General features: G+C 40.4%; 2 protein-coding genes across 3 annotated transcripts in view; one reads left to right on the top strand and one right to left on the bottom strand.

Annotated features, from left to right (window-relative positions):
- TG (thyroglobulin) overlaps positions 1 to 26936 on the bottom strand; it is a 147602-nt gene that overhangs the window by 37714 nt on the left and 82952 nt on the right. The window lies entirely within an intron of this gene.
- On the top strand, positions 1916 to 24919 carry SLA (Src like adaptor). 2 transcript variants are annotated; one of them, XM_032133817.1, is made up of 9 exons: positions 1916 to 2120; positions 7404 to 7497; positions 13517 to 13616; positions 16947 to 17033; positions 18352 to 18455; positions 19975 to 20106; positions 21978 to 22110; positions 23041 to 23216; positions 24364 to 24919. In XM_032133817.1, the coding sequence occupies exons 2-9, from the start codon at positions 7437 to 7439 to the stop codon at positions 24411 to 24413; spliced, it is 843 nt and encodes a 280-aa protein (XP_031989708.1). In that variant the 5' UTR covers positions 1916 to 2120; positions 7404 to 7436; the 3' UTR covers positions 24414 to 24919. The 2 variants fall into 2 exon arrangements, with proteins under 2 accessions (XP_031989708.1, XP_031989715.1); XM_032133824.1 differs by having other exon boundaries at positions 1918 to 2120; positions 23041 to 24919.

Here is a 26936-nt window from a genome sequence, read left to right as displayed (position 1 = left end):
CAGCACAGGGGGTGTAACAGGGAATTGGCAGATCAGTCCAGCAATGGAAAGGGAGACTGAGATACAAACGCTTTTCCCTCCATAATTGTCTACTAGACTGTAATTTCCATATAAGAATGGGGGGAAGGCAAGGGTTTTCTTTCTTATATCAAAAATAACATTTTGAAGAAGGAAGACTTCTTTTTTGTATATCAGCCTTCGCAAACCTGTCTTTGCTGACATCAGAGGCAGCCCTGCAGGAGCAATGTTCCTCTCACAAGTGACTCACAGAGTGCCTGTGTCAGGTTAGTGACTTGAATAACAGGATATGAATACTTCTAAGATGACATACAAAGCCCCACTTAATTCATATAAGCACTTTCTTACATTTAGATGTAAACACTACCTTATCAATTATCCTATTTAAAACTATTAGCTAAATGCACTGAAAGAGTAAACCAGCTCTCATCATTACACAAGAGCAGACAGCCACCAGCAGCAGGCAGAAATGACACACAAATGGAGAATTCTATTTACCTCCCTCCTCTGCAAACTCATCTGTTCCTCTACAAGCACGGTACAAACTATGTCTGCGATTTGCTGTGTTTCCAGCACATCACGCTCTATCAAGCAAGTCCAGCCTCTCCTTTAGTGTGACCAATCTCTCCTGCTGAGACTGAGACTTGGCCCATTCCCACATGCATCTTAGGATGTAACCTTACTTCTTGTAAAGGCACAAAGATCATCAGAGGCAGCCTAAGGCAGAGGGTGGTGAGAAGGATCAGGAAAAGTCTCTGCCTCTGCCTATTTGCACATGCAGACATCCCCTAACCCATGATATTTTAGTAATTCCAGAGACACTGTTCATCAGTTTGGTGAATGCCATTAAGGGACATGCATGTCACATCCTTGTGATTTGAAGAAAGCAAGAAGGTCCTAAACAATCAAAATACAACTGGCCTGGGTAACCATGGAGCTGTGCTATGGACTGATCAGCTTATCAAACTCCCTAGTGCTTTCCTGTCCCTTCAGACTGAGGACTGCTAGTACAGCCCATCAAAGAGAAAGAATATTCTCCTGAAATTAGCAAATTACCAATTTTTGCACAGCTTTGGGGATTTGATCGGTGTTTCCTGGTTTCAACAGCAGTTACACAACAGCTCCCACATAAGTACCTACTTGGAGCTACTCTGGTGTGAAGTAGGAAATCTGCTTGGGCTTGTTGGGTTTTCTGGTGGGTTATCTTGTTTTCTTTGGGTTTGTTGGGGTTTTTTTATATTTTCCTATACAACGTTACGGATATGAATTTTTCAGATCACATCTTGATTACAAAAGCAAAGGGCAAACCTTAATAAATCCCTTTGACTTCTATATTCATATCTACAATACAGTATTCTTCAGTGCCTTTACTCAGGTTATTTAACAGGCCAGTATCTTGGTTCCTCCATCTCAGACACTGAGATGAGGACGGTCCCTGCACTTTTTACAACTAATGAGAAAATGGGCTTCATAGACAGGCTTTCAATCCATATTTCTTTATTGCTGATCTTAAGCTTCAAATATTTGCAGACAGATATTTTGGGGTACAGAGTGAAGCATAATGCAAAGGCTGCATTCCTATAGAGACTCAATAAGAGTGAAAACAATGCTTTGTGCCTCTTCCTGTCTGTCAGAAAAAAATAGCAAAACTGCATAAAACAAAACAGTTGGGGAATGAGCATTACTGGATAAATAAATTCAGAAGAAGAAGAAAAAAAAAATAAACCCTTTTTCTGTAAGTAATGTAAACCGGGTTATTTTCCTCAGTTTTTATATCTGCTAAAACCAGCCCTGATGCAATACATTGAAAACCTCCCTGTTTTTCTCAGCCCATAGATAAAAAGTGCCTTCAGTAGTGACTTGCAACAGGAACCTCATCTGTTGCAAACACTTTGAGCCTTCCTTATTTCTCAGAGAGGAAGTATGTGGCCTGTTTGGCAAATGCTGCTCTACATGACAGCGTGAACTTCACAACACACTCATTCGACCGGCTGCTCCTCGACTTGATCAGCTAAACCTTGCTGGCAGCATGAGAGCAGTACTATGACTACGGCTTTTTTCAGAAATACTGCAACCTGGAATGCCATGCCTAGCATTTAAAGGTAATCACTGTTGTGATATATTTTAGATTATCTGCGTAAGAGACCAAATGTTTCAATTTTATTTATATACAAGGGTGTTCTATTTCATTAACAATGACAGTATTCAGACCGTGGATTTCAAGTGTCACTGAAGGCAGAAATAGAAGAGCCTGCCTTGATCCTTTTCATAAGGAGTGGTACTAAAGATAGGACAAGGAGTATTTCTACTCAGAAACCTCAGAGTAAGATAGATGCTTAGGACCTTATGCTGAGGCAAAGTGCATTTCACTATACGAAAATATGAGTCCACACATTAGTGGGTTTTTTATTCAAAGTGTTAGAAGTGTGCGTAGTGTGGTATTTCTGTGTTGTTTCATGTTTGCATGTGTCTATGAATTACTTTGATGAGAGTATTATGTTATTCTTTCTAAGTGCAAAGGTATAAGAGCCTCAAAGCTGAAAGGATGTTCATTTTGATTAATGTTAAATTAAGGGATATTCACAAAAAGAAAAAATATACCGCTTCTGAAATCTAAGTTGTTTTGCTTTTTCTTTCCCCACATGAAAAATAACAGGATGCCGGTGCTTTCATATTCAAGCTAAATGAGATTCAGACATTACTTGTGAACCTTATTGAGAATTAAATCATGAAACCTTGGCAGTATAGATGTGAATATCAGGAAAAAAAAATAAAATAGGGTATAGCATCTCAGGAATGATAAATGTTCTAATTTTACTAGTCTACATTATTCCTTGTAGGAGGGCTTTACTTATGTGCCTTTTTATTCCTCTTATTATTTTCATTTCTTCATATTTACTAATTCTCAATCATATTACATATAACTTTGAGAAAGTTCTCACCAAGTGGAAGGCTTTCTTATGTTCCATGCTATTTAACTGCTGCAGAACCATGTCTTCTCAGAGAACAAATTCTGCAAGAGGAAGTTACTGCTACATGTGCTGCACACAGGAACGGAAGGGGAAAATTGTACCACAGGTTTTGGGGTCACACCATGTAGGTCAGTGGGATTCCAGTCTTGACAGGTGAAGAATTAATATCTGCTGAGAGTTCTGATAAATAGGACACAAAGCTGGACTGGGACTGTAGATGTTTCCTCACCTTCCTTTCGGCAGCAAAGATCCCTAAGCCCTGATAGCTGTGTGCAAACAGCCACGGCTGCAGCAGACGCCTTTCCTTGGACACCATGTGCACAAGTGGAAAAGGGAAAGGAGGAAGGACCAATGCTTGCAACACTGCAAATGTGATTGATCTTAATAGTTAAAATCAAATTTTCACTGAGGAGGTGGCCAGTGAGCAGAAGTGCTGCAGGCAGATTTTGGTTCCCAGCAGCCCAGTGGTTCCTCTGAGCTGAACAGCAGCTGCACTCCATGCAGGGCTCCAGGTACATAAGATACAGTGAATTTAGAGTCTATCGTTTCTCCTTAATTCTTCCCAAATCACCCTCAGTGAATTATTTTCTTTGGATCTGGCATAATTATCTGCTTCTGTGATGGAAGGATGACACTTCTACTTGTAAACCAAACTCTGCCATCAAGTTTAGATATAAGGAACAATTTTTTACAATGAAGGGGGTGAAACACAGGTTGCCCAGTGAGGTGTTAGATGCCCCATCCTTGGAAACATTCAAAGCCAGGTTGGACAGGACTCTGAGCAACCTGATCTAATTGCAAATGTCCCTGTCCATGGAGGGAGGGTTGGACTAGGTGGCTTTTAAAGGCCCTTTCCAACCCAAATTATTCTGATTCAATGAGGTCAAATGAGATGCAGTGCCTGGAGCAAATCTGCTATTTCAGAAGATTATCACCTATAAAACTGTTACCGTTCTTCTATTGGTTTCAGTGAAAAAAATTGGTTCACAAGATCTTTAAAGCTTCCAGTAAGCCTAGTTTTCCAGAGTCTCAAAATTTCAGAAAACGACACAAGAATTTATCATCCAGTGATGGAATGGATTTGTATTGTGCTGACAATAAATCAACACAAACACAAGATACTTCAGCCATCAAGTTCTATCACTCACTTCAGAGTAAATGGTTTAAGGAAACAACATTGTTTCAGAAATATGACTCCAGTTTGTACACTCTTAGTTTTGAAACAGTCTAGAACAGATATGCCATCACCAGCAAGCATGCAGAAGCTATCTTTTGCCTGCCCTATTTCAAACACAACTTCCAGTTCCTTCCATCTGCACCCCATTTTCAGATATCTGAAGGTTGAGTCATATCTCAGAACATTCACTCCACCACCTTTGACTGGACTATTGGAACCTTTACTCTGCCCATGTGCATAATGACAAGTGGCCTTGGTAGTAAAACCTAGTCTGATGCCTCATTTTCCTTTTAATCACTTTGGTTAAGTGAATTAACAGCAAGGGTCAGAGCTTTCCATTTTTTAATACTTATTGAGCACTTCTGCTGTGAGTCTGAAGAACATCTTGAACTCTCTGTCCCTTTCACAACTTTATGCTACCCAATGGTAGTGACAGTAAAAGAGCACGGAAAATGCAATAAGACTCAGCAAAGTGCCACGTTAGTGACGGCAAAGCCCAAGACGTCACTGCTCTTCACTCTTACTGAAAGAACATTACAACGTTTGCATTTTCCACAAGTCAGATTCTTCCACGTCTAAGGCAGCAGCACGGAGCTGCACACTCTGTCCCACTGACTTCAGGGTGCTTCGAGAACAACACTGCCTGGTATGGCAGGAGTGAACCAGGCTGTGCTCTGCAAAAATATGAAGTAGGAACTTGCCTATTGTCCAGTATTTAATCCCTCTGGACTAGACAGTGGTTTAATTGCAAACAATGTATAAGCAACCCTGAAAAAACACTTCGGGTATTTTTAAAGCAATGTTCAGAGTTTAGATCCTTAAATACCATCTAGGAAAATGAAGGTGTCTTGGTGAAATGTGCTGTGCTTTTAGAAAGATTGAAAGCCTAAAGTAAAATTTTCAGAAGTCTTTCCACGCGCATAAATACTACGTATCACTTTCCAAAGTGACTCGGGTGCACCTGAAATTAGGAGTAGGAAAAAGGCCCTTGGTCACAACCCTGACATTTGTAGGATGACATTCTCCCCAGCCTTCAAATAAAAAAAACCCAGCATGAAGTGGTACTTAGAGGTAGGACTCTTTTTTCTTTTTTCCCCCCCAGACTTTTGGGACACAAAATTCAAGCAATTCTCATCTAAATATCAATTGCATGTGTCAAAATTACAGATCGACATAAGATGTTTATGCTGTCATTCTTGCCATCTATCTGGACTTGCACAACATTTTTGGTAACTATATCTTAGATTCTATACACTGACCAGGATTTGAGCTTCCCTTTTAAAATACTGCAAAAATGCATCTACAAGAGCACAGAGCTCAGCAGAGGTTATCTGTCCAGGTATTTATCTCACTATCCTGGCTGACTTTTTCAGCCCTGTTGAGCTCTATTGCTGTGTCCAGGAAATTTTTCTGGCTAATTTGAAGACGAGCCAGGAACACCTATAACATCTGTAGCCAAAGTACTGGCTGCACTACTCCTCCTATGGTTTACCTCTTATCTTTGATGGGATAAAAGTAAGAAAATCAGTCAATAAATTAAAATTGGGTCTTGCAGAAAAATAATCATAATTAGATCAGGAAATTATGATCTTGCAAGCAGACAGTGCCTGACAAAGTGAATTCTAGTTTCAATTTTAGAAACTTAGGTGCATTTACATGGAGAAAGATTTTTTTTTTTTTCTATCAAGAGACCTTTTTTTTAAAACATAAATACCCAAGTAGTTTATTTAAATTTGAGGGTGCTGTTTTATTCAGCTTCTAGGCTTCTTCTATCAGGCAATGAAACACGTTTTTGTTCTTGTGAAAGTAGGTTTCAGATGCTCGTCAGAAAGACATTGGCACAGCTCCACCCTCCAGATGTGCCACAAGCCAGTTCTGAGTGCATGAAGAGATGGGGTGATGCGCCATTTGGCCAGTGAAATAGAGAATTCTAGCAAAGAGCCTTTGGGAACAAGCACTAAGAAGCTTGGAAAGCAGATGAGGTGGAGTCAAACTGTGCACTACCATCTGTTCTAGCACTGAGCTCCTTGCATTAGATAAGGGACAAATTTTCTTTCCTTTGAATGGCATTTTATTCTGTAGGATGTCTTCCCAAACTGTCTGTAAGACATTAAAAATGTATGGTATTAATCAACATACTGAAATTCTAGCAATCTTATCCCAAAAGACAATCAGCAATTAAGTCTTGCTGATGTCAGCAGTTCTGCTTCTCAGGTTGGATACCGCTCCAGCTGACCCCATCAGGCTAGCCTGTGGAATTGAAGAGCACCACACCAAAGTCAGTAATCATCTTTGAAATATTTAAGCTAGAAAAGGCCACAAGATGCAGAATACTCACACGAGTAGAGTTCTAGAGTTCATGTTAACATTTTCACAGGGCAATGGACAGAATATATTTTTTAAAAAATAATTGCCCATCAGCTGGTGGTGTCATTTTGCTTTAAGGTACAGTTTTTAAATAGATATAGCTTGTCATCCTCTGCCTCTGAAAATATCCTGTAGCATGAGACACCTTCCACATTCAAAATGTTTTTCTCTCTGCCCTCTGTCGGGGAGAATTAGGATGGCTGCAGCAAAACTGTGAGAAGCAACTGTTCTTCTCACAGTATTTAATTCCACAATTGTCTGATACTGTTTCTTGTACAATCACCAAAACTTTTGAAGATAAGTATCTGAGGAACTTACACTGCTGGCTTTATGCAGGAGGACTGTTTTGAGAGCAAACATTTTTTTAGGCAAGGTGTTACTTTAAAAAAGCCCACATTTGCTGAGGGCACAACTGCATCAGAAAAAAAGCCCAAACCCACCAAGCTATGTTCTTTGTGTTCAGTAGTAAACCAACATAATATACACACAGTGCTGAAAACCAGGGACATCAGTCTAATTAGATCCTTTGTAGCCTCAGAACCCCAAATGCTGAAAATACGTTTTGTATATGAGATGCCCATATGGGCACAGCTCTGCTGTTACTTCCTATTGTGCTGAGATACTGGTAATGGAAACTTTTACTACATCATGTTCTTCTGAGCTAGCTGTGGTTTTCTGCTATTCCCCTGATAAAAGCACCAGAGTGGTGAGAGTTTAGTGAGTATGTAAAACCCTCGCATGAATTTGACACAAGAGCTCTCAAAAGCAAAACTGTGCGAAATTGGAGACGCCCAAACGAGGTCATTTCTCATCTGTTGGCACAGCAGGTGTTATTGTGATGTTAAATTTCAATGTCTGCTTTGATTTAGTTCCGAAGAACTTTGACAGAATTAGCGAGCACAATGGGAAATGCTGTGAAAATTCCAAGAGCCTCTGAGGAAACAAACGTGCCGAGCCAACCGGGTAAGCACTCATTTCATTCCTTTTGGGAGAAAAAGATGTTCACGCTACATGATAGACTCAGCCATGTGTCTGTCTTCACCCGCCTGACAAGAGCAGGCAAGTGCGTGGCTGCCCTGGGAGAAGGAGGGCATCCACCAGACAGAGCTTATATTTAGCTACATTCTAGCTCATTTTCCAAGAAGCACTTTAATTAAAAACCCCAAATGTTAAACGTATTATGTGCTGGTGCTCCTTGAAAGATGTTCCTTCCAAATCAGAAAGCACTGAAAAGCTATTTCAGAAACAAGGAATGCTGTGTTTTGACATAATTGCATGTGATATTTTATATACATTTATTCTTGAAATTTGGGGTTCCTTCATTTAAGGTTAAAAATTTTAATGATGTTATGCTTCCGTTGAACCTCATTTCCATCCACTGTCAGACAATTGCATTAAAAGTAGCACACAGCCAACCTGTCACCAGGTTTATCCATAAAGGCTATAGAGGAATACAAGTTTCATAGGGCAAGCTGCCAAAACAGAATATAGCACATCTGCCCTCTGGATCCACATGTGAATAAATCAGGTTGCAAATCCCTCCCTGCCACCTCTCTAGCCTGGTAGAGGTCATCCATCAGAGAGGGAAAGACAGAGGGATTTGGTGATCTGCTGCTACAAACTGGGAGTGAGTGGGTGGAGAGTCAGTACAGCCTCAGCCCTCATGGTGCACTAATACAGCCAGCTGGCACAAGAGCTGCAATAAATCACTCCCCAAAGGTGAAGAAGAGAAAACAATTTTGGGTTTTTCCTTTGGGTTTGTGGTGGGGTTTTTTAGTTGTCTTTTTTTTGAATGGGGAAGGCATTAATCTAAATTTCTGGGTTTTTCCATGAAAGATTTTCTGATCGGATTGCTCATAATAATAAGGATATGGAATCAGTCTGGTTTCATTGTTGCTGCAAGGAAACCCAGCCCTGCTCTTAGTATGGTAAGGAACTAGCTGAGATGGGCAGCCTTGCAGCCCTAGAGGTCCTGATATAGCAGAAACCAAATACTGCTCAGCATATTACTAAATTTTTTTCCGTGAAGAAGAGTGCCTTATGCTGCTATTCCCAACAACTGCTGACACAAACACCACGTATAAACACCAAAACAGAGACATGCACTCACTCAGAGCAGGACCTCACTGATGAGCATGCCATGGCTGTGACCAAGTTTGTACTGATCCTGCACATGCTAAAAGTCAGAATTTAGCAGGGCTGAAAACAACTGCAACCCTTTCTGTGATGGAAATAGAACATACCCCTAAAAGACAACTCAGTAAACACTGATAACACAGTGATTAAAAGGGGAAAATATCCATTTAGGAATTCAGGTTTCAATCTACTTGAACTCTCCTACACATCTAGCACATCTAGAAAGGTGTGGTGTTAATCCTGCCTGACCTCCTGCTACCACGGGGGGAGAGAACAAGTCTCCTGTAGCTGCAGTGGCACCTGCCAAGGGCATAGGGAAATCTCAGATACTCTTACAGCCGAAATTGCACCGGATACCTATGTTTACTCATCCAAAGGCAGGGGCTTTGCCACAAAAATGATCAGAGTGATGGAACACCTCTCCTATGAGGAAAAGTTGGGAGAGTTAGGGTTGTTCAGCCTGGAGAAGAGAAGGCTCCAGGAAGACCTTATTGCAGTCCTCAGTACCTAAAGGGGGCTTATAAAAAAGATTGGGATGGACTTTTTAGCAGGGTTTGTTGTGATACAACAAAGGATAATAGTTTTAAACTAAGATAGGGTAGATTTAGACTAGATATAAGTCTATAAGACTTATAAGAAATTTTTTACAGTGACGATGATGCAACACTAGACCAGGTTGCCCAGACTGGTGATAGATGTCCCATCTGTAGGAACTTTCAAGGTCAGGTTGGATGGGGCTCTGAGTAACATGATCTGGTTGAACATGTCCCTTCTCATTACAGAGGGTTGGACTAGATGGCCTGTAAATGTCCCTTCCAACTCAAGATAATCTATGATTCTAAGATTGATCAGCCTACATACCTCTTTGAATCCATCCATGTCTTAGTCTGGATCAGACCAGCATCTTTCATAATGGCTTAGATGTTGCAAATGAAAGTTGGGAATTCAAACATCAGTACTGTCATTCAAATCCAATGAAAAAAGATTTCTAAAAATGAACCCCGTACTAAGTGTGTGTTGGGGTTAATCCAGTGAGCTTGTATCTGTTTGCCTTCCTGAGCAGATCAAACTCCAAATCACATCACAAAACACAGAAGATTTCCACCAGGCCAGGAACAGACTTGATTTAATTGAGGTGCAGGATCCAATCCATGGACTTTCAGTAGTCGAAATAGTTAATAGGAGATGTAGGTTTGACACTGGCTCATTTCAGTGAGACTGAATAAAATGAAGGACTGAAACAGAAGGGAAAGAATGAATGGAAAGAGTATCCAACAGAAAGGGGGAAGAAAACAGATAACTGGAGCCTGCAGACTTGATCTGCAGAGTGAATGTTCATCAGTCCTGTTTCAGTCCCTTGAAAGCTGCACTGAAAGCAAAAGCTTGTGCTTTCCTCACCACCAGTGTGCCAGTCTTGGTCCTGAGGAAGGGAGAAGTGTATAAGCTGCATTTCCCAAGGAGGCATTTGGACCCCAAAGATGATTGCACCCCATCTGCCAGCACACTGTACAGGCATCCCTGGCACAACCCAGGGACTGATGACAGAGTAGACAGAGCAGCAAGGGGTCATCAAGGATTGTGAGCCCCTCTCTGTCCTCCTTTGGGACCCTGAATGAAGGGTTAATCCTTTTGGGCTGTATCTGCATAACTCTCAGCTCCCAAGCTGGCTGGTTTAGATCTAGCTTGGGTACCAAAGTGTGACTCTGCGGCCACACCTTGTGGTGCTGCACAGACAGACTCCTAGATGCACGAGTGTCCTCCTTCACCCCGTCTGGTGCACACCATGCCATAAATCATAATATTTCTGCTGAACAGTAAAGCTGGATGATGCATGGAGCTGAACTCCAAACAGCTCATTCCCACTCTGAACGTGGACCACATCAGTGCACATCAGATTTTTGAGGGCAATGAGCTGGATCTGGATGCTCTGCCTATGCTCTTCTTACTCTCTAATAATGCTTCACAGTCCATTCCCAATGAATAAGTTGAAGGATACAATATTCAGTCTCACACTTTGCAAGACATGCAGGTGTGAAGACATCTAGAATTAGCATGTATTTCACATTCATTTCCTACTCCTAAAAAAACCACCCAGAATTAACACCTGATTCAGTGGAAATGATTGTGCTTCGCTCTTTCCACTCTAACTTTTGAGTTGTTCCATTTCAGACGTAACCTACATTTGCACTGCGGAGGAGAGCTTGTGTTAGATAAACTCAGGCAAATCTTTTTTACTGTTACATCTTGAAAGTGTGGGGAGCTCATGAGATCAAATGTGTTAGATCACTGTGAAAATTAGGTGTGGAGAAAGAGTGTAATTTGTTTAGTTCCTGTTTCCAGGCTTTTGTGTTTGTAAGGCACTAGTACAGGTTCTGTGAAATGTTGTAGGGTGTGATGGGGTATTTTGCATGGCCAAAAAACCCAGTGAGGTTTGACTTAAATACCAATCAAAATGAAGTGAAGAAGGAGGGGGTTCTCTCCTTTCCTTTCATATATACTTTTATATAACTGTATGCAGTTTAAGAGGTAACATTTGCATGCATGTGGAAGATAGAACTCTGATAAATTCCTTCCTTTTCAGAACTACAAATTGGCATGCAAAATTGAAACAAAAATTAATATAAATATGAAAGTGTAAGCAAAGTAACACAGGTCTTGCTAGAGTAGAAAAAAAGTCATGTACCCCACAGTGTGTAATGAAATGCAAATAACCAGTAAGCAAGGAATGAGAGCAGAAAAGCACTTGTCTTCTACTCTTTGCTTATGGAAGCAGAATATTTATAAATAAACAGCATAAATTAAAAAAGCATTGCTAAAGACATTGTCCTTAAGCTAAAAAAAGTTATATTCCATGTAGTGTTACACGTTGTATTACAACCTGCAATGGGAAATTAAGTGATGGCACTTTATCCTCCTTTTGCTATTTTTAAAATGCACCTTCTGGCTTCTATTTCTTGTAGTAGCCCTGGGTAATGATTTTGCTTTTTCAAAAAAGACTCAGAGTCAATGTTTATGTCTTGTTAGCCTGAGGTACTAATTAGTTTCATAGACAGGAGGTGCCACTAGATTTTCTGTGCAGAACAAGGAAGCCATCAAAGGCTTAACACAGAATTTTTTCAGCAGGGTTGAACTAAGTGTATAGTAAGTTGTATTAGACAAATCACAGTGATTGGCTGTACTGGACTAGTCCTGTATAATTTGGTGACACTGAGCAACTAAGAAAACCATGACAATACTAATACTAAACACACTCTCAAAATAATCATAGAATGGTTTGGGTTGGAAGGGATCTTGAAGATCATCTAATTCCATTCTCACTGCCAAGGGCAGGGATGCCATCCACTAGATCAAGTTGTTCAGGCCCCATCCAACCTGGCCTTGAACACTTCCAGGGATGGTGCATCCACAGTGTCTCTGGGCGACCTGTTATGATTCTTTTCTGCATTCCTTCAGCCTTTTATTGTTTTCACTATGAGTTGTTTCTAAGGCCCTGAGACACATAGGCTGAAAACACAGAGCCAGTTTCAGCATTCGTTCAGGATGTTGCGCCTAGGTTTCCCTAGAAAGCTGTTTTTCTTAAAGAGAAGTTGGCAAGCAATCTATATTAAATGAGAAAAAAATAACAAGATACAGTTATCTACAGAGAGATATGTCTATCTCTCTAATTTCTATCTCTCCTACCCTGAATTCACACCCATTTTTTCACATGTTGGGCTGCACAGAGAGGGAAGTATGGAGATCACACCACCCCTGCAAATGTACTGCTAGATGATGTTCCAAAGGATCAGGGCACTGATCCTGGTGGAGGCAGAGGGAAGCTTTGTCTCCCTTTGAGCTGGTGGAGGGTAGAGCAATGTGCAGAGGGAAGGAATTGCTTCCAGGAGAAACGCAGGCGGTGTATCGCACAACCCCTCTTGCCAGGACTTCTGCCAAAGAGCTCAAAACACCCAGCATGACACATTTCTGTATCTCCCAGCTGTCAGCATTTACTGGGCACCACAGATTCCAGCAGGATGAGGAGCATTTTATGTTTGACAGTCCCAGTCTTGTGTAAAGTGCCTCGTTTTCTCAGCTGCAGAAAACGAGGAGACCCAGCACGTCTCCTACGCAGGGCTGCAAGACCCAGAGTCATCCCTGCGGATGTAAAAGATCCTCTCTGCTGATCTCTTTGCTGATCTCAGCTCTGCAAATTGCCATCATACTATGCTTTAATCTTAAACACCCATGTGCCTCTTTTCTTTCATTGAAGCTCAGGGCATCTTGAGCTACCACTAGTTGCCACAAAAGGGTGAGAACAAAGTGCAGTGGATGTTCATCAAGCTCCTTTAAAAAGTAATGGAAATGGGCAATGATGGCCACGCTCTCATTGACCTTGATCTAAACTAATTTCACACCTTTGAAAAGTATCAGTGGTGTTAAACAATGGATGGAACAATTCAACATGCATCTTCGTTTTCTTAAATATAATGCAACAAAACTGTAACTGGAGGCAATTAGAGACAGTGGCATTAATCAGACTGGGTTACTTCCTAATACTATAAATACTTACTAATTTTTCACTTTCAAACTGAATATGTCCTTTAAATATTGTAATTACTAGAAAAAGGGGTCTAAATTTAGTTGCTTAGAATTAACCACATGACTTTTTTCATTTCTAGTATCTTCACATTCCTCTTATACATTTATAGGTTCATCTTTAGCTCTTTATGTTAATTAGGTGACATTTCAGAGATTTTTTGTTCCCATTTGACCTACTACATAAAATCTATCATACTTAAGGAAAAATCCATTTCTGTTTCAGAACTCTACCTTTGTTTTAAGTGACATTTTCTTTCTTTTTTCACAGGTCAGGAGAGTGACTTCCTTGCTGTTCTCTATGACTATCCTTCAGCAGACATAAGCCAACCTATATTTCATGTAGGGGAAAAACTACGTGTGCTATCAGAGTAAGTCGATCAATTTATTTTTAAATTAGGTTTTATTACAATTAAACAAAGCTGTGTTTTCTGCACCTGGCCCAAACTGGATGCAGTTCAGCAGAATGAACTGAGTTCAGAATTTTCAAGGAAGGATGCTTAGCCATAAGGTAAATTTCCATGTAGCTTAAGGATTTGGGATTACAGATTGTTCGTTGATCCTTAGATTTCTCTAAGGTTTCTCAAGTTGTATTCAGACTCTATTCTAAAATAAGACTAAGAACAGAATTCTGCTTTGAAAAATGATTATGAGAAAGTATTCTCTAAATGCTAGTGGAAAACAGAGTAAGAGCCAAAATAGGTTGAATCACATAGAAAAGAAAAATCATTCTGAATTTCTTTATGTCAAGTGTGTCTGTCGTTCTCTCTCTCACCCTTTTTAATCTAACAACTGCATTATGATTAAGTCTTACAATTTCATCTTGCTTTAAGGCAAATCTAACAAAAAATTTTAAAAAAAGTGGTGGTTTTGTTCTTCTTTTTCTATTTTTTAATCGATTCTGCATTTTCTTAATGGGGAAAAAAAGAAGTCAGCAATTTCTCAGCCAGTTCCATTCAAAAAAGTTTAAGAACCCCAGAGGGAAGTAGGCTTAAGAGCAGTAGTTCAGACTGACATTAAACATAGCACAAATATTGCCAGACACAGGAATGAGAGCACTTCCTGGAAAATGGAAGCCAGCAGCTCTGATGTTCTTCTATGCACAACTTGTATCAGCACACAGTGACCTCTTGGAAGTTACTTGGCCCCACAGCCACTATTTGCACTGCTCAAAATGAAATGAAAGACTTCATTTTTACAGCTGGTGGAGCAGACGGATTCAACGGGAGACCAGACACATTAACAGTAGAGAAATCCTCGGAGGACTTCTAAACTTACTTAAAAAAATTCTCAACCAGAGAGTCAAATGGCTGGAGGAGAGAGGTACTCAAGAGAATCATCACAGATGACTGATGAACTCTCAGACTCTTCTCCAGGCCACCATGACCTGCAGTGGCCTTTGTCAGTCACAAGACACAGGCCTATGTGGACCTTTGGTCTGACCCAGAATGGCTGCACTTTTGTTCTGCTGACACAGTGCTTTCCCTGCCTTCCTGAACCTAAAAGTCCCAAGGCTCAGACAATACCACCAGATAAATTTTCTGCTGATGGAGAGCTTCTCTAAACCAGGGGAATTATTCTCTGGTAGCTTCTGGTATAAACCTTGCTGCAGTTTGCAGAACATACATGACAAGGTACAACAACTGCTTTAACTTGGAAATTCCGGCTTAAAGCCTCACTCTCAGCTTTCATCAGCTACAGGCCCTCACATCACCACATGACTGCCTTTGCCCATATCAATGGGAATTATATGTGTGGCACATCATGTGCATACACATGCTGCAAAGTACAATCTACTGCAGGAACAACTTCCAGAAGAGCAGGCTCTTGCAGCAGAAGTTTTTGATGTGTTTGTTGTGCAGTGATCAAGGACTTCTCCTGATGGATAAATAAGAGCCAAAGAAAGCCTTGATGGGAACTTTCCTCTTCCTGTTTTGAATCATGAGCTTGTTCACAGAAGACATGACAGTCCAAAGCTCTGTGCAAACCACTGTCCTAATGAAGGACCTGTTCTCCCCTACTGGGGCACATGCTGATGCCAGTAAGAATTGTTTGCCTACAGCCTCTTCCTGTTCATAAGCTGTAATTCTTTTTCCCAAATCATTTAAAGTAAAATACAGTAAAAAAGAAGAGTAGCATGGCATGACCAGAGCACAGGTGATGAGGAGTCACCACAGAAGAGTCAGCATAAGCAGGCAGCACCTACTGATCCTACAACGGCAGCTTTTCAGCCTTCTACCAAAGTAATGATGTGTAGTGGTAATCAGCCCCACCAGCCCTGCCAGGAACAGGACATATGGAAACTCCACAGGAAATGCAACTCCTCACATTGTGAGGAGACATTTGTGACTGCTCTGGGTTGGCAGAATTAGATAAGCACCACTGGCACAGCTTCTCAGTCCCCACACTGGTCAGGCAGCTTTCATTACCAGATGAACAATGGCATTTGGTTGCCAGTAGTCAAACCAAATGTCCTCCAAGATTCGCCCCAATCTACATAATTTCTGTAGTTCCTGCCCCAGGAGAGATGTGATGCTTTGGGATTTTTAATCATCATAGGGATCTTTCAGGTTTAGTAATAAAGTTTGGAGGGAGAGAGATGATGAGTCTCTCCAGTTTTTTCCTATGGCAATTCTGGTTCTGTCAAGGAGAGTCCTGGGGGTAAAAAAGACCAAAATAACATAAAGTTCTTATAGATAAATTCACTTTAGGTGGAAAACCAAACCCAAAACTTTTGAGGTATCCTGAAATTTCCAGCTCCAACCAGTAGATGCTTCCCTTTTTCCCTCAGCACAGACATTCTGGACGATGGTTTCAGCAGTTATAACTCATGACATCTAACCTGAGTGATTTCAACTCAGCTGTTTTGACACACACTGAGACTCTGCAGTCTGCAGTATGGACATTATTTTGGGAGCATTTATATGAACATCCACAAAACCAGCATTCAAATACAAGACACTATTATTTGGACTCAAACTCTTAAAGGGAAGGTGGAGAGAAGCCATCAGTCATCAGCATCCTTGCACTATGACTAAAGCTCTACACATCCCTGTGAAAATTCTTGGTACCCTGTATTTCTGAAGGGATTCAAGAGCCAAAGGCAACATTCAGAACCACAGCAATATACTATATTATATTCTCTAGATATACTAGAGAAAATACATATGTCTGCAGCTTCAGCTACAAGGTCTTTTTTTATTGGAGTCTGGTCTGCAACTCATGGAAGACAAGGAAAAGAGTAAACCACGAACGAGGTTCTGTTGGACTGAAAGCCTGTTCCCAAGCAGACAGGCTCCATTTCCCAGGAACCTCTACCCTGGTTTCACATGGCTGTCCAGACACAACACGCTCAGCTGTAAACCGAGTATCTTGGACACCAGTACAAGTCTAGCTGTGGGAAGGCAGAGCACAGCATGGTTTAACCACTGAGTTCTTCTTTCAACTACAGAAAAATATTTTATTACTTACGTAATTTAAATGGAACAAATGTAGCTTATTTTTGTGTCCAAATTTATTCTCAAGTAGGTTTAGAAATGGAACTACTCTAAATGAAACCAAACTGGGTTCCTTTCTGAATACATAGTTTCAGGAGCACACACAGAAGACTGCAGGCTAAACTGAATGTCTTCTCTAATTTCCAAAATGATGACAAACTCTGAAAATACATCTGAAAATACCCTTCTCATGTTTTCACACAGTGAAGGAGGCTGGTGGAGAGTCCATTCCCTTACAACAGGTCGAGAAAACTATATTCCAGGAAAATATGTAGCAAAGGTTTATCATGGGTAAGTAAATGCATTTCCCACAGCCTTTCAACACCACATTTTTACATATTCTCCTCTGATTACTCAGAGTTGTAATCCAAACAATGACAGTAGTGACTTGACAGACAGAAATTTTATTTATTGACAGTCTAAAATAGCTCTTTCGAAAACTGAGAACATCAAATCCACATATAAATTTAGATTAATGGAAAGGAAAATCCTTCTTTTAAAAGCTGGAAAGAGCCAAAACCACCTCAAATGGCATATATTTAATATACTTCTGTTGCATGGACTGATCTCTAAGACATTGATGAAGAGAGCCTATTTAGAATGGGTTTTTAATGTTTACAAGGAGTAAAATTTAAGCTAGGTTTGTTCATGAAAAACAGGCCAAAATGAACAAATAGAAACACTAATAAGTCATTCAAGAATGTAAACTTTCTCACTGGAAGAACTAAGGAAATTTCAGACATTTCTTGTTGCCATAGACACCACTCAGGGAAAAAAAAACATTAAAGCACACACTTAAAAGTTTTCTGGCAAATGTTTTAATACCTGTTTAATTTTAAGGATATGAACTGTGAATGTCACTGTGAACTATGCAAGTGCTTAAATTTTAACATGCTTTTACATCCTACTGAAAAAGAAATGCTTTCCCAAAGGCAGGGCAGAGATGTGAGGGAATGGAAGCTACTTTCTGAAGCTTCAGTGACAGCAGACTGGGTCAAAGACATCAGAACAACTTTAAAATAAAATGCCAGTAGCTGTAGACCAGCTGAGCAAGCCCAGTTGCATGGTCAGACACTGGCTGTGGCAAAACACAGCAGTGCACCAAGCTATGGTGAAAATTTGTAGGACTAATTCCACTTTCCCTTATCCACAAAGCCCATTAACTTAAATGGTTGGACTGTTCCCTAGATGAAGCAAAATAATTGAGACTTATTTGGGGTTTATTCATGATACAATTTGGGGTTAACAAAAGTGGTTTAAATGAAAAAGAGAGATTTAACTAATGCCACAGATGTCGTCAATATACCACATGGATCTGCCCCCAGCAACTCAGATCAAAGCAGCTCAGAAAGTTTTGTTTTCCCTAACAAGTCCAAAACTTATGACTCTTCTCTTAACCTCACAAAGGTTAATGGAACTCAAAACCAGCAAAATTTTCTCCATAAACTGGAGAAATATGCCTGAACATAGTTGAGAGAATAACTATAGAAAGCCACAATGTTATTTTTGCAGTCACTTTTCCTGGCTAATGTAGCACTTCCACAGCCACATGCTGGTCTCTGTTTCACTGGTGTCCAAATTTCAGAATTTGTTTTTTCCTGCTTCACAGCTGGTTATTTGAAGGGCTGGGAAGAGAAAAAGCAGAGGAACTTCTACAGCTACCCAACACCAAGGTTGGATCCTTCATGATCAGAGAGAGTGAAACTAGGAAAGGTGAGACAATACAGATTTCTTTCCCTCTTGACCTCAGGCATTAACAGTTTTCATATGGCTCAGTCCAAAGCCAGAAAGCGTATATAATGGGAAGGTGAAGGCACCCAGTACAGTGTGCCAGCCTTCACCAGTCACCCACTAGAAACAGGGTTATTGATGGCCATGGAAAGTTCCACAGGCATCAGCACAAACAAGACACAGTTGTTTAAACACTATTATTTACTTTGGTCGCATGCAAACCTCATGAGGCAGTGGGATTTTCAATGGAGGAAAAGTCACAGCTTTGCCTTGGTCCACAAAAGATTGATTCAAGAAGCTGGAAAACACACACCTAGTAGCAGGGGTGGCTGATAAGTGTGTTTCCTATAAAAACAGGGAGAGTCTTTTATTTACTTTTAAAAAATGACAGGCCTTCAATTTTATTTTCTTTCTTTTGCTACATGGGAATTATACTGTACCAATGTTATACTTTCGTTTTCTTCAATGGGGACATAGAAACAGAATCTTAGAATATCCTGAGTTGTAAGGGACCCACAGGGATCACTAAGTCCAACTCCTGGCCCTGGACCACCCCAAGGATTCCACGCTGTGCCTGAGAGCATTGTCCAAACACTTCTTGAACTCTGTCTGGCTTGGTGCTGTGACCACCTCCCTGGGGAGCCTGTTCCAGTGCCCAACTACCCTCTGGGTGAAGAACCTTTTCCTGATATCCAACCTAAACCTCCCATGACACTACTCCCGGCCATTCTCGGGTCCTGCCACGGGTCACCAGAGACAAGAGATCAGTGCCTGCCCCTCCACTTCCCCCTCATGAATACATCTATGAAGTCTCCCCTTAGTCTCCTCTTCTCCAGGCTGAACAAATCTCCCATGCACAATGTGCTGTCTTCCTGTTCTGAAGCACCAGAACACACCCTAATACCATAATACTACAGATGAAAGGGAATAATACATCATCTATTCTGATGTCTTGCATACCAGAGGCCAATAGTTTCTTAATATCTATACTAAATTCAAAGAAATTTAAGATTAGCATTCAGTCCTTGCCAATAAATGCTGCAACACTGTTCTAAACAAAGAAACAGAAAAATCCAAGTGGCCATTTCCTGGCAGATCTGCATTAGCAGGTCTCAGCTACCACATTATTCGAAGATGACTAAATCAGAATACCAGCCTGTGAGTCTGAGCTCCATATTCAGTGGAAGGCAAACAACTTCTGTAAAGGCCTATTTCTTTTATGCCATTTCAAAAGGTCCCATACCAGCAAAAATAAAGGAAAAGCACACCAGAAATTTAAATTCACCCAAAATCTCAGGCCATGTTATACCCTTTATTATACTTATCTATATATATAAAGTATACTATATAAGTATGAATTAGGATGGCCACTCAGGTTTTTTCAGCTCTTTCTGAGATGTTTTGGGTAATGGCACCACATCTTACAGATACTCTATTCTGCTACAGATCCCCCAACCAGAATTGCAGCCCTACTTTGGTGTAATTAGTTCTCTCTCTCCAGGGTTATATTCCTTGTCAGTGAGGCACAGGCAAGTGAAACATTACAGGATCTTCCGCCTTCCGAATAACTGGTATTACATCTCTCCACGGCAAACCTTCCAGTGCCTTGAAGACCTTGTCAACCACTACTCAGGTAAAAACAAGTGCAGAAAAAACATATTTTCCACTGGCAACTGTAAAACTATCTATCAAAGGTCCAGAACAAGAAGTTTTGTCTATGTCCAAGACTTGCAAATACTGCCACAGAACAAGCAATGAAAAAAGTTTTGGTATATACCTTTAACTTTATTTTTCATCCTAAGTAAAAATATGCTGCCCTTAACAGAATAACTGAAATCAATACAAGAACTCAGCTAAATAAAGCCAAATAGGCTCTACCTGTATTGGTACAGGATATTATATGGCCATGCCAATAACACTATTTGGGCCAAACACCAGGGTCTGGCACTTCCCTAGAGAACTTCCAAATGCAGTTTGGAGGTCAGCACAGGTCAGGGACACCCAGCCCCTCTCAGAGCACAGCTAAAGTCAAAGTGTAAGCATATAAAAATGTTCAGCTGTACAGATGCCATGTACCCATAATTCTGGGTTCCAGACTCTATTTGCCAACATGAACATGTTTGCCATTCACTTATTTGCCATATAGACAGGCAGATAGCACCAGGGCATGCAACACCAGGTTCTCTATGCACATTTCTCTTAAGAACCACTAGAGCACACAACCTTATCTTCAGCAGAAAATTTTCAGAAATGTTTTAAGCTTCTTAGAAGTAGCATATGGCTGGAATTTATCAGCAAAACTTACATCAAGGGGTTCATGCTCTTAGCTCAATTGTAGACTCAGCTGTCACTGTTACTAATATCAGTCCAGTGGATGACACCTTTTTCAATGACAGTTTTCCAGATTTATGGCAATTTAACCTGTGTCAGAGAGGTAACTTGACAAACGACACAATTAAGTGGCTGCAGTTACCATGCATCATAATGAGAACATTCCAAAATGAGGAAGGAAATTGCAAAAAATGAATTGCCTAAAAAGTTACAAGAGAACAATAGGTTCTGTTCTTTAACAAGCAATGGGTGCTGTGTAATTTTAAAAGTGTGACGTTACTACACCTGAGTATTTAATAGGTAAAACAAAAAGTGTGCTGGCCAAAGAGTACACTGATAAAATGAGGAGAAAAGTCATATTCACATTCAAAAGAAGCAAATGAAACTTTCGAGTCCAATGATATAAAGAGAGGAGTAAGAATTTGGACAGGAGATACATATATGTATTTGCATGTTAACTAGTTGACATATTTTACCATTTAGAAAAAAGCAAACAGTCGAAGCCTAAAATCGGCAGTGGGGCAGAACCCAAAACTTGTAACCATTAACATTTTTACTTGAGTTATAGGTGTAAGAGGAGACCTAGTTAGATTTAGCTCTCCTCCTTCCCCTACCATGAGATGATACAGAATCTCACCCCAAAATAAGGCTCAGAGATGTAGAACACCAGCACTCAGCCATGATGTTCTCTTCTTGGCTAGAAGAAAATCTGTGATGTTCCTAGTGGAGCAAGAAGAGTGTAGAGAGCAGAAACATTGATGAAAGTAACACGTGAACCTCAATTCATTCCACAGTCATGTTCTACAGAAGAATAGGTGCACACACAATCCAATCTGATCTTTCTTGCACTCGTGGCTGAGACAGTAAGAGGCAAAAGCAGAACTCACTGAGGGCTCAGAAAAACTGGGTTTAAGTTTCTGCTCCATCACAAACTTCCTTCTAGTCTTTGAGCAAGTCACTTTGTCTTTCTGTATCTCAGTTGCTCACTTGTACTGCATGAAATATCCTCAACAAGAAACTAAAAAGCAAGCATATGAGGAAAGGAAAAAATTAAGCCTGTGTTACTGTGTCCTTGCTGAGAACAGACAATTTTTTGACTGCTACTGCTGAGTCTGAAACTGTTTATTTGAGCATGCAAGTATTAACTGTCTGTGTATTCATTTCCCTGTTCAGAAGTTGCTGATGGTCTCTGCTGTGTCCTTACAACACCTTGTCTTACCCAGTGCACTAACAACAACACTGTGACAAATCCAGTTCCTCCTGTGGTGATGCGGAATAAAAATTTCAACTGGAGAAACATTCACAGGTACCACATACAACACAGGCTGCCAGAAACAACAGGGGTGTTTCCCAGCCTTGTATATACTTGTACTTGCAACACAGAAGACATAGCTATTTATTTCCTTCTCCTGAAAGCAGTTTTAAAGCTTGGACAATCTTCTGACATCAAGCTAACCCATGAAAACCGAATGCCCAACTCTCTAACTGATAATCTAGGTTTAACTTTTAAAGAAAGTACAGTTAGCATTCAGTCATTTCTCCTATCCAGCTATCCATGCATTCATTCCCTTTGGGACTCCTGAGTCCTTTCACCAAGGGGCAGGTGTGAGAGCCAGGTCACAAAGCCCACTGACATCCACCATCCACCACTGCTGACCCATCCCCACCGATGTGCAGTGGCTCACAGGTGGGCCCTGGCAGGCAGAAGTGGCTCCCCCTTGTTCACACACCAGGAAGCAGCACAGGTGCAATGAACACATCATCCCAGAATAAACCTTTCCTGTTGTGTCTCTCTTAACACACAGCCCAATTAAGGAGTTTTCTAATATCACAACTGCCACAAGAGAAAGTAGGTCAGGTTTCAGAAGCTGGGGAAACAACCACCCTCAGAAACAAAAGCACCTTTTACTTTTGAAGTGTATATTTCCCTCTACTACTCTTCCTTTACAAAACATTCATGTGCTTACGAAGGCAAGAAAATTTTGTGCAGTATTGAGGTAATTTTTCCTACAGATTAAGAAGAGAATATAGATGATACTTCCTTTCCAAGTGCCAAAAAATATTTAGATATAACTGTTGTACTGTTTTTTGAGAAATGCTAAGTGACAGAAATGCTCAGTGATTTATGAGGCAGGAATGTTTTTATACAACAAAAATAAAGTTATTACGTTTAACAACTGTTACTATTATCCCAAGAGGTTCAGTCCAATGGTAACGAAATTTTGTTATTTTAAAGGCTGGAGGTGACTGAAGATGCCAAAAGCACCCTGGCAGCAATGGATGACTCTTGTCTCAGCTATGGCCTGAGAGAAAGCATTGCTTCCTACCTCTCCCTGACAGAGGATGACAACGCTTCTTTTGCAAGTGCCAGAAAGAAGAAATCCCAGTCTCTCATATACACAGGGAACAAACGTAAGAGTGCCCTTCACTTGCCACCTTCATACTATGAAGACTAACTATAAGACAAACAGGAAAAAACCAAAAAACTGACAAATTGGAAGAGAAACCAGAGCATCCTGTGGCTCTGAAGTCCTTTGACAGCTGAGAAATACAATCAGCCCAGCTGGTGACCAAATCCTGCAGTGCTTCTGCATTTCCTCTTCTGAATGTTAACCAGAGGCCTGCTCAAGGGTGCTATCTCAGCCATGGCATATGCTGGGAATGTTCCCAGTGCACCAGAAATGGCTCACAAGCAGGATAAACTGAGAGAGACTCTCAGTCAAAAGCCAAGTGGCGAAGGTGACTCTTCAGCAGGGGCAATGCCCAGCATTGTACAAAGGTGACTGCACAGGGAAGGACAAACTACAGCTCAAGAACTTAAATTAAGTCTTACTCTGGTATTCTCCATAAGGCTGAAAACCTTCTTTACAGAACCTATCTACACTGAAAAAAGAAGCCTTTTTCTTCTCAAGATAGACTTATGCATTGCCATTGAGAATGGGTCAGAAAGACATCAATAACCCCAAGAAAGTATCTAACATCTGGCATTCAAGAAGCACCTGATTATAGTGACTCCATACTTACCTTTTAGGAGAAAAAATTAAAGTCGCAGACTTTACAAGTAGCACTTAATTAATCTGCTGGCAATGGCCTGCAGTGTCATAAAATAGTAATGAAATGAAGAACAGGTTTAATTCACTGAGAAATGCAGTTCCTGCTTATCCCTGAGTGGGGGTTCAGGCATATCCAAACAATGTAACTCAGCTGCTCATAGTAAAGCAGATAAAACAGAGAAAAAAGGCGTGTTTAAGTGAAAAGTAAAATGTGGTAATATTGTGTCTAACGGCAAAGGTTGGCTTGCAAAGGTGTGACCTTTTATGTGTACAGGAAGATATTTTAACTTTGAATTCTAAAGTCAGCCACATATTTATGTATAATATTTATATTAATAGCAGCTTTTTAAATAATTAAACTAAGATAAAAAATCAGTAACAGTGGATGTTAGAGATTTTTCCTAATTTCTTGTCTGAAGAGAGTTATGTCAAATAGTAATTACACTTTCCATCAAATCACTTAAGGATTAGAGGGTTTTCTGAAATTTCATTTATTTTTTTTACAGGTGTGTACCCTTTTCTAAGTGACAAAAGAGCAGGTAGCATGTTCCTTTGAACCTGCCTTGTGATTGCTTTCTAAACTGAGCAATCACTCATGTCTGCTGCAACCTATGTTCTCGAGCTGAGTTGGTTTCAATCCAATAGTCTCTTGTACCTTTTTGCACAGATTTGGATACTGAAGGTTTGGAGAAATAGAGAATTGGAGAGATTATATGGAAATATATTTCACCTGTAAACACCTCTTAGGAAAAATCTACCTGCTCTTTAGTTCTTGTATCAATCAGGTCATTTGCACTAGCAAGAAAGGTTCAGAGATCAAAATATTTCACGGCTTATTTAAACATATTTCAGAACTTAAAGGGTGTGTATAATTTGGCCAGTAAACATTGAACCTCCAAAAGCAAAAGAAACTCAGGAACTCTAGGCATTTGTATAATCTAATTACTGTTACTGATTATTCATACATTACAGTGACTGTATTTTATCCATGAAATGTATATGGGGAGCATTACAGATTTCTAAGTCATGATTTGTATTTATTCATTAAAATAATATTCAGTAGTTGCTTTGTGTTGCTTTTAGAAAATGGAAAACCTAGCATGCAACTGGTACAAGCACCCAGCCTTGCAATACCAGCGCCAGAAGGTATCTTTGATGGAAGGTGACAAAGAATCCCCGAGCCCACACAATTGGCAGCACTTGGACACACTCTGTGAGAAGGGGATAAGGCATGTTCTGATGTTGACAGGTTCAACAATCACCAGTTCAGCTTGGAAAGGACCCCCAGGCATCGTCTGGTCCAACCTGCCCTGTTCCAGCAGGGCCACCTTGAGCCATTTGCCCAACATCACGTCCAGATGGCTTTGGATTATCTCCAGGCATGGAGACTCCACAACCTGACCTGTGCAGACACTCTGTCACCTTCACAGTAATTACATGAGAAAGTAACAAAAACTAATTAAATGTGCCATAGGGATGGCTGGATTTCACAGATGGTTATGGGGAAATTCTGAGAGGTCTGGCCATTTTTACAATTAACTGAAAGACTATATTGGGAACCTTTTGGGAAACATGAGCTTTCAAGGGATGACAGTCCCAAGGTGATTTTATACAAATCTGACACTATCTACCTGAAATGGTGTCAGAAATACAAAATTTGGGTAGGGATGTAGCAAAACTCGGATCATGAAGAAAAGTAACCAAGAGAGGTGGTTGGTTTGTTTGAGAAGGAATGAGACTGGTAAAGGAAGGAAAAAAGGAGATGGGAAAAGAGGGAAGAAAGGGGATCAAAAGAATAGCTAATTACCAGGGTCAGGGACATTTAGGGTCCATGTCAGACAGCCCTGCACCTGACTGCAGTAGTTTCAGAAGGGAAATAAACCTTCTCTTTCCACTATTGTCTGATCTGCTTCCATGGCCAGGAGGGACCTGGTGTCTTCCTTTGCATTGGGTGGAAGAAGGCTGGGAGCTGCCCTTGACACCCACCAGGAATGCCAGGAGAGGATACCTAACACAGGAAGGGCTCTGCAATCCATGCCATTGATCCAGTCATCTACATCAAAACTGCACTGCTAAAGAAATCAATTAATCAAAAAGATGAAGTCAAATGCCAGGCTAATACTCTTAAATCATTTAAAACAAGACCATAATCACTGATACTACTTATGTCTGATCATATTACTGAAAAATGGAATTAATTCTAAAAAAGTCCCAATGATAGCTTTGCACTGATTTGTACAATCTGTTTTCAGATTTGTTCCAAACAAAAGCTATTATAGGGCAGACATAAGAAACTCAAAAGCATTTTGCTGTTTCAGTTGCACATTTTCCAGTAAAGAAAGTTTCATACACCACACCTCTCTGCATGCTCAGAACACCATGGTTTTATCATGCATAACAAAGACAGAAACAAGGAGCACAAAGCTGACTTTTGCAGAAGAGCTGTATTGCTTCCTTCAGGAAAGCTGTTATCTGGTATATATTCTCGGTTTCATTAGTCTGTGTGCCCCTCCTTTTTTACAGTAAAATTAAGAGGACTGAATGATGTTGGTGTCTTGGAACAACAGCAAGACACGTCCCTTTACAGGAGCTGTAAGTGAAAAACCAACTCTGGCACCACTTTTAAAAAAAAAAGAGAGATCAAGTATACTTTTAAGCTACAAGCTACTACTATTGTTGCCTACTTTTTATTTTGTCAGTGTATTTCACGAGAAAACTAAATCCACTGTGAGGCTGTCAGGATAAATAATTAACACTACTCTGAAATCTGAAATTAACATTACTCTGAACTCAGTGGAGATGCTGCTTCTGCCAACACAGTGGTTTCCACAGTCCCAGGAAGAAAACTCTTATAAACACTAGAAAAGTGGGAAGAACTGGTGCACCTGTCTGCTCATTGCACTTGCCATGATCTTCCATTATTCAGTGTTCTGCTGTAGGAGAAAGAATGAGTTTAAACTTTTTTTTATGAAAGAAAAGATATAATGTGGAATTACTCTCCAGAAGCAACAATAAGAAAAGAGGTCCTTGCATGTCTCTTCCATAAGTGGCTCAGCTGTTAAATTGCACTGTGTCAAGG

Source organism: Corvus moneduloides, chromosome 1, assembly GCF_009650955.1.
Source record: "Corvus moneduloides isolate bCorMon1 chromosome 1, bCorMon1.pri, whole genome shotgun sequence".
In the NCBI taxonomy this organism is placed as follows: domain Eukaryota; kingdom Metazoa; phylum Chordata; class Aves; order Passeriformes; family Corvidae; genus Corvus; species Corvus moneduloides.
The sequence above is the reverse complement of the archived record's forward strand: the minus strand, read 5'-3'. Positions and strand labels throughout refer to the sequence as shown.